The sequence below is a fragment of the Pongo pygmaeus genome, chromosome 17, assembly GCF_028885625.2.
Source record: "Pongo pygmaeus isolate AG05252 chromosome 17, NHGRI_mPonPyg2-v2.0_pri, whole genome shotgun sequence".
Lineage (NCBI taxonomy): Eukaryota > Metazoa > Chordata > Mammalia > Primates > Hominidae > Pongo > Pongo pygmaeus.
In genome coordinates, this window is record NC_072390.2 from 45,550,708 (window position 1) to 45,563,102 (window position 12,395).

Here is a 12,395-nt window from a genome sequence, read left to right on the forward strand (position 1 = left end):
GAGATCTCATAGTTACAAAAAAAAAAAAAAAAAAAGAAAGCCAGAGACAGAGAGAAAGAAAGAAATGTGGATCCAGGGTGATTTCAAATGTAGATTCAAGAACAAGAAATAGAAAGATACAAGGGCCTATGTGTCTTCCTCTTTCGTGGCATTTGGCCTTTCATCCAATTTTCTCCTTTATTATGAAAGAGAGTTTTGGGTTTTCTAGGCTATTCTTAGGCTTGGCGATACCCTTGCTGATATGATAATTCATTAAGGAACCATGTGTTTGAGTGCTACAGTTTTATGATTGGCCTTTGCAAGCTGAACAAAAGTGTATGCAAGTATAAAGAGATATATTTATACCCTTATATGGAAACATATTATACACATACTCATTCACTCATATATTTATACATAACTATTATAAATAACTTCATACTCAGTGTCATAATGGTAAGAGATGGAAACTATAGACTCCCACAGCAGAAAGAAAGAAAACTGTACCTGTTGAAGGAAAAGTGGAAAAGGACCCAAGGAGTTTTCTAGCATCGAACAAGGAATTGGAGCCCATCTTCTCTTGGCGCGCCTTAGAACTTTTTCTTTAGTATGTCTTTTCTTTAGGACCTCAATTCATAAGACAGGAAAAAATAATAAAGTCAATGACTACTTTATTCTCAAACATTGAACAATGACACATCTTTCTCCTCTCATGAGGATTAGCTGGGGAGGGGTGAGACCATGGGAGTGCTTGAAAACCAAACTAAACATCAACACTGCAAAAAGATAATGAAGAAGTAACTGTCCTAACTGTTATCACAACAGTCCTCTTGGGAAAATGATTTGGTGGACATATGGAAGAAAGAGAGATGGAACTGGAAGCCTAGAAGCAAAACTGAAAAAAAAAATTACTGTTGCCCCACTGCCATGCAAAAACATGGGAGAGAGATATGCAAAGAAAATAAGTGTGTATGTGCCCTTCTAAATTTAGCACAAGCAACTTCCACTCACCAGCAACTAGGCAGAGCCAGGGAACCAACAGAGAGATCTGTGTCAGAATGAGGAGAGAAACACGGTGACAACTCTCAAACTGCTGCAGTGAGGAATGGCTAATGGTTGAATACAAGTTATTTTGATCTTGGATGTCACAACACAACAGCATGCATGTGGTCCAAACCTCCTCCTAAAATACTTATCTATGTTTTAAGACCACAGATTATGCTAAAATGAATGAGAAAAAAAAGCTTTCCTTTCTTTATCCAGAGTTTCAAAACTTGTTGTTAGAAATCCATTTTACGGTAAAGCTCAAAAAAAAAAAAATGCTGCTTTGTGTCTAATCTCACGTTCCCATGCTGTACCTTATCCCAATTTCTCCTTTTATGTCCCAAATGAAAAGGAATGACAACCCGAATGAACCATGTTGCACAGCCCTTTTCCTTCTAAACACTGTGAAGTTGCCTCATGTTTTTCTTTCATCTTTAAGCCAAACTATACCATATCCTTTCTGATTTCATATCTTCCCTGGTAATGTTGATTAGGTCTGAAGAAAAGACATCATTTCTTCATTTATATAGCCTTGTATACCTTTGTTTGATGCTCCAAAAAGACAAATATTTTCTTCTTTTCTTGGTTCTCAGTGTTGGAAAGTAATATGGTAAAACTTCTCTTCTCCGAGGACAATCGAATAGTATTTGTTGTATAGACTGAACCATCTTCCAAAATTTGGAAGTCAGGATCACTTGAATGAATTAGATTTGCAGCTGTAAAGCACTCTTTCAGGTTAACTGTAGAAAATATGCACAGCAATCATTTTTAAAGTAAAACATAGGATATAGTTTTAACAGTAATGTATGCATGTGGGGAGAGCCAAAAACTTAAAATTAATTATACTGACACTTGTAAATTTTTGAAAGGACACATAAAACTATATGGTGAATTAAGTTGTGCTTAAATACTTATATCACTTCTAATACCTACTTAACATTCTCTTAAAGAAGAGACATTTGCTCGAAGTAAACATATGTGAACTCCAGTGTTTGAATATTTAAACCAAAACCAAAAAAAGTTTTTTCTTTATCAACAGAAATAAGCTATAGGGTAACACCTAAGTACACCTGAAGTTATACAGAATCTAGCAGCTGAAAATTGGCATTTACTAAACGAAAATATTACTAAATTCTTTACATCTATTGCTAAACAGTGATCACATTTTATGCTATCATTGGTTTGATCTTTTCTTACAGAATTATGTGAAATAATTTAATTGATAAAAAATAATACAATACAGAGTGAAATATTTAAGAATAAAAATCCAAAAATAGTACCTTTAAACTAAAAAAAACAGTTTCAATACTATTTCTCAATTTTTTAGAGGCATGTTAAATGTCTTTATCTTTCCTCTAAAGTAAATGTTAATAATTATTACTCATGTGAAATATTTTTATCAACTTCATATAATCATGTTTTCCAAAAATAACAATATTCCTTTCATTAGAATGACACCACAAATATTACAAATGATAATATACTACATTAGTTTTATCTACTGGTCCCAACAGAGTCATCATTCTAAAAATTACACTAATTTTAAAATACCACAGTAAATCAGGATTTATTTTGTGTGTGTGTGTTTTTATTTTATTTTAAGTTTCAGGGTACATGTGCAGGATCTGCAGGTTTGTTACATAGGTAAACATATGCCATGTTGGTTTGCTGCACCTATCAACCCATCACCTAGGTATTAAACCCAGCATGCATTAGCTATTTTTCCTGATGCTCTCGCTCTCCCAGAACCCCCAACAAACCCCACTTGTGTTGTTCCCCACTCTGTGCCTACATGTTCACATTGCTCAGCTCCCACTTATAAGTGAGAACATGCAGTGTTTGATTTTCTATTCCTGTGTTAGTTTGCTGAGAATAATTGCTTCCAGCTCCATCCACATCCCTTCCAAGGGACGAGATCTCGTTCCTTTTTACGGCTGTGTAGTATTCCATGGTGTATATGTACCACAGCAAAACAGGATTTATTACAAATTTTAGGGCTTCCTTACCTCTACCAACAAGTTTCTCGGCATCTAGTTTGGAGGGAACATGTAATGTCACATTTTTGCAGGCATCACTGGCAAATATTAAGATCTAAAAAATGAAAAAAAATCAAATAAATATTATGCATAAAAAGAAAACTTTAATGTGTATATTATTTATATAAATTATAAATTTATATATTATATACACATAAAAAGGAATATAATACTTATATAAACGTTAATTATATTACATATTGACTACACTAATATTAATTTTAAAATATTTAATTAAATACAAATACATGAATTTATATTTATAATTATATGTGACTTATATAATTATAAATCACATATAATTATCAAAATAAAAACATATTGGAGAAAGAAATCAGGACAAAAGTATATCAAGGGGAAGAATAAAACAATATACCAAGTTCTAGCTTCCTCCTGCAAAAAGCTTGTAAACTCAAAGAATTACGTATGCTCTTCAGCTTTGTTTACTATATTGTAAAATGTGTGTAATAATAACTTCACAGATTAACTCAGTGGGTACAATGACGATCCAACAACAGCCTATGTGAGAGAGTGCTGAAAACTATCAGGAAGGCAGCACAGGTATATACATAGGAAAGAGAAAACCAAATTTACTGAGGCAGCAAACTGTTTCAGTACATCTTTAATTGCTTATGAGATATGATACCAAATCAATAATATCCTAAACAAAAAGTAAATGCTTTTAAAGACAAACATTAACTTATTGCCATGAAGTGATTTGGAGAATATTTATGTGTTACTCCACACAATAGGCACATAACTTTGAAATATAAAATTATTTTGAAGGTGTATCTTCTCAAATAAAAGTTAAGTTCATTTTAGGAAATAATTTACTTAAAATTTTTTAATGGTTTAGTGATTCATGGTGAACCAAGTCCAATGCAACATATACGTAAACACACTGAAATTTAATGTTGTCTGAAACTTTACAATGGATGTTTCTCAAAGATTAACATTCTTTTTTTCTAGTTTTACAAACATCTTTGACCAAAAGCAAGACAGTTAACTAGCATTTACACTGTTACTTACAAAGTTTATAAACATAAACTGAAATCATCAAAACTTGGATGGAAATGTTTATTTTTAATATATATTAAAGACTCTTTAATTATCCAGTTTTAATTACATTTGAAGGATCAAATAAGGCAGAGGTTGTATTTCATTTGGAATGTTGGGATAGACACAACGAAGACATTAGTTTCGAACTGGAAATTAAATGACATGAAGAATTTTCACTGGCTGCATAGCCAAGAGAGAACAGGAGTAGAATCAGATGATTCTGAAGATTCTAGCTCAAGGTGATTGGAAGAATACATTCACTTATTCATTCAACCAACATTTACTGGTTGCTTACTAGGTGCTAAACGGATTCAATGGCTAGAACAGTGAACAAAGCCAAGTCCTTGCCTCACGAAGATTACATGATAATAAGAAGCAAAAGAAATACACAAATGCACAAATGTCACATAATGCCAAGGCAGCAACAGATAAATGTCATGACAAAAATAAAACAGGGAGAGAGGGTGACAACAAGAATACCTGAGTGTAAATGAAGTGAGGAAGTAAACCAGTTTTCTAACCAGGGAAGAGTCTTCCAGGTGGGGCAAGAACCAGAGTAAAGACGCTGGAAGGAGACTTGTGTATTGCAGAAACACGGTGGTCATAGCAGCAGAGCACAGTGAGGGAAGAGTGACAGGAAAAGAAAACAAAAGGACATTCAAGGGCATATGATGTAGGGTCTAAAAGGTCATGGTAAGGAGTGCAGATTTTGTTCTGAGTGCAAAGAGAAGCAACAGCATGATGAAGAAGCTGTGGAGTGGCGTAAACTGATATTTATACAGAATCACTCTACTAGTTATGTGGAAAATAGGTTATAGAAGAGCAAGAGTGGAAGCCAGGAGACTGATTGGGAGACTACAGCAGGAATCTAAGAGTGGGGTAATGGTTACTTGGGCTAAGGTAATAAAGGTGGAGAAGATGAAAAATGGTTGGATTAAGACAATTCTTTGAATAACAGTATCTTGGACATCCATCCATTCATGCATGAATTCAACAAATATTTATTGAATGTGTATTATGTACCACACACAGAGCAGTAAACATGATCCTCATGAAACATTCAATCTAAGGTAAGGCATATTTGTAATGTCAACAAAGTAAGACAAATGTAATGATAGGGAAGTACAGGGAGCTATGGGAGAGCAGAGGGAATAGTGATGTCTAAAAGCCAGGTGAGGTCACCTGAAGAGCGGCTACAAGTGAGACAGGCTAAGAGGAGGCAGAGCTTAAATGTTGCAAACAAAAGAATGGCAAATGTGAAGGCCCAGAGATGGCACAGACCTGAAGAAGAAATCTGTAATGGTTGATGTGTGTACCAGAGCGGGGCAGAGGTTTAACATGGGCTCAAGAAGTGGGCGTGGGGCAGATTTTGAACGGCATTAGCAAAGCACGTGGATCTTTTTTCCTAACGATAATGAGAAACCAAAGATTTACTTTAAGCAAATAAATTAAATAAGCAGCTTTATATTTGAATGTGATAGATCTGTCCAATGTGGAGAATGGAAATAACTGTCATTTTCAATAATAACAAGCTAGGTAATTAAGAAAAACCTATGCCAAAACTAATTAAAAATCATGGATAACATTTTTCAAACATCCTAAAGCATCAAAGAGCTAACAAAATAGCAAGTAATTGCTAGGCCAAAACCGAAGATAAAGCTGGAACACACAGTGGTAAGAGGAACCCAGGAACAACTTCTGATCTGCAGAGATTTAACTCTGCTTTGCTGGCCTCTGGAGAGGAGAATGAAATCAAAGCACAGGGCCCACCTAAGATCTAAGAGGATCCACTCCACATTAATCTGGGACCCAAATGCTAAATCTTCATTATAAATTTGAGCCAGAAGTAAACTGGCCCTTGCGTGGATCTGTGATCCACACTCACATCTTTTGCTTGGTCCAGAAACTTCAAGCCATAAATTTAACGAAGGCTTGACATGTGATCACCATCATAGATGCTGACAGGCACTTGACCATATTCAATAACCATTCTTATTTTTTTTTAGTCTTAAAAAATAAGAATTGATAAGTACTTTTGCAATGTGATCTTTATAAATTATAACACAACACAAATGGGAAAGCACTAGAAGTAATCCAATTAAACTCAGAAACAAGACAGGCTTTCCAAGGTCACTATATGTAGTTTACATTATATTGAAGGTATATTTGCAAGAGAAGGATATTAGATAGGAAGATGTAAAAAAAATCTCTGCATTTGATATGACTGTTTACCTGGAAAACCCAAGCAAATCAACCAATACATTACTATAAAACAAGAAGAGACTTAAGGAAGCAGAAATAACCATGAGAATATGGTTAGTCTTCATACCCATAAACAAAACCAGTCAGACAATACAAGAAATTTCCACTTTGGGAGGCCGAGGTGTGCAGATCACGAGGTCAGGAGATCGAGACCATCCTGGCTAACACGGTGAAACCCTGTCTCTACTAAAAATACAAAAAAAAAAAAAAAAAAAAATTAGCCAGGCATAGTGAGTGGCAGGCACCAGTAGTCCCAGCTACTCGGGAGGCTGACGGAGGAGAATGGTGTGAACCCAAGAGGCGGAGCTTGCAGTGAGCAGAGATCGCGCCACTGCACTCCAGCCTGGGCGACAGAGCGAGACTCAGTCTCAAAAAAAAAAAAAAAAGAAATCATTTTCAAAAGCAATTAAAAGTTGAAATGCCAAGGAATAAATTTAAAAAGAAACATGTAAAGCCTATTTGAAGGAAACCTGAAAACATTTCTGCAGGGCAGAAAAATACACTTGCAAAAAAAGAAAGACAAAAATCAACAACGTATCTGTATCGATTCTTACTAAGTTAAATTACAAATTTTTTGATACCAATAAAAACCTCCATAAAATTTTCTCTGGAACTAAACAAGCTGATTTAAAAAGCTGTAAGGAAAAAATTAAAAATTAAGATAGGAAAATTATTTTTTAAAAAACAATGAAAGGCTATCAACCCTAGCAGATATTACAAATCATATAAAATCTCAACAATTAAATCAATATGGTACTGGCATATGAGTAGAATGATATTTGACCCACAGGTATTGGAAAAGAAGAGGTAAAACAATTTGTATTTGCATTAGATATGACTGCGTAAAGTCCCTAAAAGTTGTAACTTTTTATTATACCCACCAATAATTTATGAGTCAACCACATTCTTGCCTACATCGCATGTTGTTGAACTTTTGGGTGTTTGCCAAGTGTGAAATGGCATTTTCATGTAATTTTTTATTCATATTTTATGATGAGTGAGGTTGACATATTTTTATAACTTAAGAGCCATTTTACTACTTTATGGATACTGTTACATCCATGTTGCACTTTTTCTTCTTGACTTACAAGAGCTCTTTATGTATTCGATTAGCCTTTTAAATATGACCTATGAATATTTTTTCCAGTTTATCAATCACCTTTTGACTTTGCTTGTGGTGTTTTTGGTTAGTTAGAGGTGTTTTTTCGCCATGAAGAAGTATGTATATATGTACTCTTATATAATTGATTTTCTCAATTGTAATAAATTGGCTTTCAAAATCTAAGTCATAACTAGGCCTCGTGGGCTCCAAATTTATATAACAATTTATTAATGTTTTCTTCTATTGTCTGTAGGGAAACATATTTTACATTTAAATCTTTCATCTCTGGAATTTTCTGTGGTGTTATGAATGAAGCATAGATTCAATTTATCTTTACACCAATATATATATCCTTGATCATGTGATATCTATCATAAAATAGCTTTCTGTCTAGCCATATACAACGTTTATGGAGGGAAGAACAAAATCTAACAAAATTAGACACTTTTTTTTTCTAACAGAGCCTTGCTCTGTTGTCCAGGCCAGAGTGCAGTGGTTCAATCTCGGTTCACTGAAACCTCCATCTCCTGAGTTCAAGTGATCCTCCCACCTCAGCCTCCCAAGTAGATGGGATTATAGGCATGCACCACCACGCCTGGCTAATTTTTGTATTTTTTGTAGAGAACGGGTTATGCCATGTTGCCCAGTCTGGTCTTGAACTCCTGAGCTCAAGTGATCCTCCCACCTCAGGCTCCCAAAGTGCTGGGATTTACAGGCATGAGCCACTGCACCTGGCCTTATTTACACGTGCAGCAAATTTCATTTGTCAATCCCATTATTGGTAATCTGTCCTACTGATACACCTGCCCATATATGAAATAACATACATTCAAGTTTATTCATTGTGACATTATTTGTAATAGCAGAAGTGACAGGTACAAGTGAATAGACCCATGAGCTGTCTTTGAATATAGAGTTAATGGAACTTCATGGATTAAGGAAGGGGAGCAGTGAGAAAGAAAAAACAAACAGCTTTCAGACTTCCTACTTGAGAAACAGGCATATGGTACTGACACATATTGAAATACAGGACACTAAAAGAAAAACAACATTGTTTGGGAAGATAATAAATGCTGTGTCACCCATCACAGTCAGTAGAGTGATACAAAGGACTATTGTTCAATGAAGACATCTGAACTAGTAATATTAATTTAGTATATGTTGGCAACTGTGTGATATTTTAAGCTATAAAAGTGGATAAAATGCCCTAGGGAAAGAGTGTAGATTTCAAAGGACAAGACCTAGAACAGAGCACCAAGAGACACCAGCATTTAAGAGTGCAGGAAAAAGTAGTCAAACTCATAGAAGCAGAAAATAGAATGGTGGTTGCCAGGTGATGGAGGGTAGGGGAAACAGGGATTTGCTGTTTAATGGATATAAAAGTTTGGTTAAGGAAAATGAAAGTTCTAGAGATCTGTTATATGACATTGTGCTTATAATTAACAATACAATACACTTAGAAATATGTTAGGAGGGTAGATCTCATGTTATCTCATTCCTACCAAACCAAAAAAAGAAGAAAAAAAAAAGGCAACAGAAAAAGAAGAAAAAGACAAGACGCTAGGTAGGGAGTCAGACCCCTGAGTGGTCAGAAAGATTAAAAAAAAAAAAAGGGGGGGAGTGAATGTCAAGAATAAGGGCAAAAGCTACAAGGTGGAACCATATAAAGAATGAGCCATTTGGATTTAGCACAGGAGAGCCAGTGATCTTAGAAGCTTTATTAGTGGTTAGCAGAAGACAGAGTTCAAGTGGCTAAGCCAGGTATGGTTTGAAGAAACATTAAGAAGTGAGAAGCTGATTTGTGGAATGGTGAAGGATTACTTGGGTATATGGGAAGGAAGGAAGGTAAAGGATCCTACCCTCCTACCAAAGATATTTCTCCCTTCTACCAAAGATATTTTTGAGACAGGATTTCGCTCTGTCACGAAGGCTGAGATGCAGTGGCATGACCAGGGCTCACTGCAGCCTGGACCTCCCAAGCTCAAGCGATCCTCCCAGTGGCTTGGACCACAGGCGCACACCCCATGCCCAGCTACAATCATTCTTACTTAATAATTTCTTACACTTAGTATTTACACGTTTCTCACACTTGAGACTCACAACCACAACAGCCACGTGAGGTTGGCAGGGCTTTGCAAAGATTTGCACAGAGCAAAAACCAGCAGAATGAGAGTGTAGCCAGGGCCAGCATACTTCCTACCCCACTCCCCGCCTATCAAACTCCGAAGCTAAGGAAGAACAAGGAATGGAAATCCAATTTCAGTGTATTCACTGATACCCCACCTCCTCCTAAATAGAATCTGAGATAACACACAGAAAGCTCTGTCTGCAGGTATATGCAGAGCAATGCTACGCATTGCCAGTGTCTGTGCATGCCTTTTCCTTTAAAGAATGGCCGGTGGTTTTAAAAGAAATTGCAATTTTATTAGGAATCTAATGAAAATTTATTTCTTACTCATCAACATATGTTCTGACCGTTATTTATTCCATTCTTAGCTTTCTAATCTGTAAACTGTTAACTGCTGTGTACTTGGCCCTTTCTATGTTATTAATATGCCCTGAGAATTCAGTTAAGGGTTTGAAGTCCATTGAGCTCCTCGAGAAAGACATTCTAATAACAGTAACAATTACCAATTCATGATTTTAAAATGTGGAACTCTACTGCGAAGTGACAGCGGAAGAGAAGGGGAAATTATACGAATATTTCAGCCCCCAGTTCACTTCTCCCAGACGGAATTAGCCTTCCGGGTTCCTCCCTTTATCCTTCAAGGTTGATTGGCACCCAGACGCCTTCTGCTCAAGGCAAGGAGCACTTTTCCACACCTGTCGAATTTTTTCCTCTTCCAGGGAGCCAGGAAAAGTCCAATCGGACTTTTTATATCCCAAATTCCCCAGCGGCTGCTCCCGGCATTGGCTTTGTGTGTCTTCAGGCTCCCCAACGAGATCCCATCGGTCAAGCCTGGGAGTGGGGCTGTCCCGCCCCAAATAAGGCCAACCACTTAGGCTCCCAGCTCTGGGAAGGGGTAGGGTCATTGCTGTAGTGCTCTTTAAAGAAAGAAAGAACCTGGGGCAAGGGGCGGTGGCGAGCAGAAAAATCGAGTCGCCTATGGGGACAAGAAGTCAGAAAGACCCTTCCTTCCTCCGAAGATTTAGGGAACTGAAGCCTCGCACGTTAAGAAACCACTGAAACTGTACAAATGCTCACCTAGAGCCCGCCCGTCGACAGTCTTGACAGAGGGTCAAGATCCCCTCCCCCACCCGCCACTTCCCCCCGCCCTTCTCCCAGAGTAAACAATTCCCAGAAAGGCGAGCAGTTCCCTTTTTCACCCAAGGACACTCGCGCTCCGTCCCGGCCGCCCAGCGGTTCCCCTTTCCGTGGCCTGGGCCGGCGCTGAGGCAGAGGGAGCCGCACATTCCCGGGGAAGGTGCCAGAGGCGCAGCTGGACGGCCCTGGCGCACTCCGGTCCCGGCGCACACTGCTCCCCGGCGCACCCTGCTCCCCGGCGCACCCTGCTCCCCGGCGCGTACCCAGGGGCCACGATTTTGGCTGGGCGAAAGCGGCCCGCTCCCGCCTCTCTGAGTGCGCTGATTACATCTACCGGAGACACCTTCCCTCCCCTTGGGGATCCCAACTCTCAGGTCGCGATCCTCTTCCTATCTGCCCTCCCCCACCCCCGCCAACTCCATTTTCTAGCCACCCAGAGGCCCCTTCACCCCAGCTTTTCCCGCCACCCCCACCTATCCCCGTTCCCCTAGTTTTCCTCCGCACCCTAGGCGATCGCCCCCTTCCCCGGAGCGGTGGCCGCGGCTGCACTCACCGCGAGGGTCAGCAGGAGCAGCCGGCAGACGGCTCCGCTCCAGGAGCCGGAGGGGCGGGCTGCCGCCATGGAGAGGGCTCGGGGCAGGTCGCGGGCCGAGCGTCTGGCCGGGGTAGGAGGGCTCCGCGGGGCGAGGGCCGCGGCCGGAGCGCAGGCTGGGCCCGCTGCTCAGGAGGTGCGCGAGGCGGAGGAGGTGGCGCGCGCGGAGAGGTGCTTTTCTTTAGCTTCTCTGAAGCGCCTGCCTCTCATCCAAGGGGCTTTTCCTTCGGCGGAGGGAGGGGCTCCAGGCGCGTCCAAAAGACACCGATCGGCCCCTCCTTGTTGTCTATTTAAGACTTAAGACTTCATTTCCCTAAGAAAGCCACGGGTGGGAACTCCCTCTCGCCGCCACCCTTCTACCTGCGCAAGGTGTTTCTCACCAGCGGACGCCACCTATAAGGCCCATCTACCCCCCCACGCCCCGGTGTCCGCCAGGCGAGATTAACAGCCGGCCCTGCCCAGCAGAAGCCCTGACTGCACAAAGACTCACTCCTGAGTGCGCGCTTGGCCCCGGCTCCGCCCTGCCCGCTGCCCTCCGCGCCGGCCGTGGTCCCTGCCCTGGGGTCAATTACAGAGCGAGGTCTGAGCCGCAGAGGCTGGGTTTTAGGTCACAGCTGCCTGAGGCCCACCTGACAGAAAGTTGACTCCAGGGAGACTGTTACACACTCTACTGGAGTGAATTTCCTACACACACCCACAAGCAGTTCAGACATAGTCATCTGAGGCACCATTCTTTGGGGTCTTGTGTTTTTAGGAATTTGCTGGCATGACAATGATACAAGACAATCGCCATAATTTAGAGACAAAAATACATATATACATACTTACATACTTAAAGTTAGGGAATCAAGGCGACTGCAAAATAATAAAATCGAGGGTGAATTACTATGAGAAATGCATCCATTGAGGTCCTAGGCGTGGGCTACATGTGGGTTACTGAGAACATCTCTGGTCACAAATAAAGTTATAACTTATTTCCTATACCGGACTCCTGAACATCTAGTGGAGAGTTCTCACCTTCTTTACTACCATCAAAACCAGAGTTCATGGTGAGAA

At 39.8% G+C, this 12,395-nt stretch overlaps 1 protein-coding gene across 2 annotated transcripts in view; it reads right to left on the reverse strand.

The window, feature by feature from the left end:
* Nucleotides 1-11,820, reverse strand: part of DSC2 (desmocollin 2) — a 36,357-nt gene extending 24,537 nt beyond the window's left edge. For both annotated transcript variants that reach the window (XM_054461301.2, XM_054461302.2), the window contains exons 1-4: nucleotides 11,301-11,820; nucleotides 3,030-3,114; nucleotides 1,564-1,763; nucleotides 487-606 (exon numbers count right to left, since the gene is read on the reverse strand). In XM_054461301.2, the coding sequence (XP_054317276.1) occupies nucleotides 487-606; nucleotides 1,564-1,763; nucleotides 3,030-3,114; nucleotides 11,301-11,369 (474 nt within the window). In that variant the 5' untranslated portion in view covers nucleotides 11,370-11,820. The remainder of the gene's footprint in view (nucleotides 1-486; nucleotides 607-1,563; nucleotides 1,764-3,029; nucleotides 3,115-11,300) is intronic.
* Nucleotides 11,821-12,395: the final 575 nt, after the last annotated feature.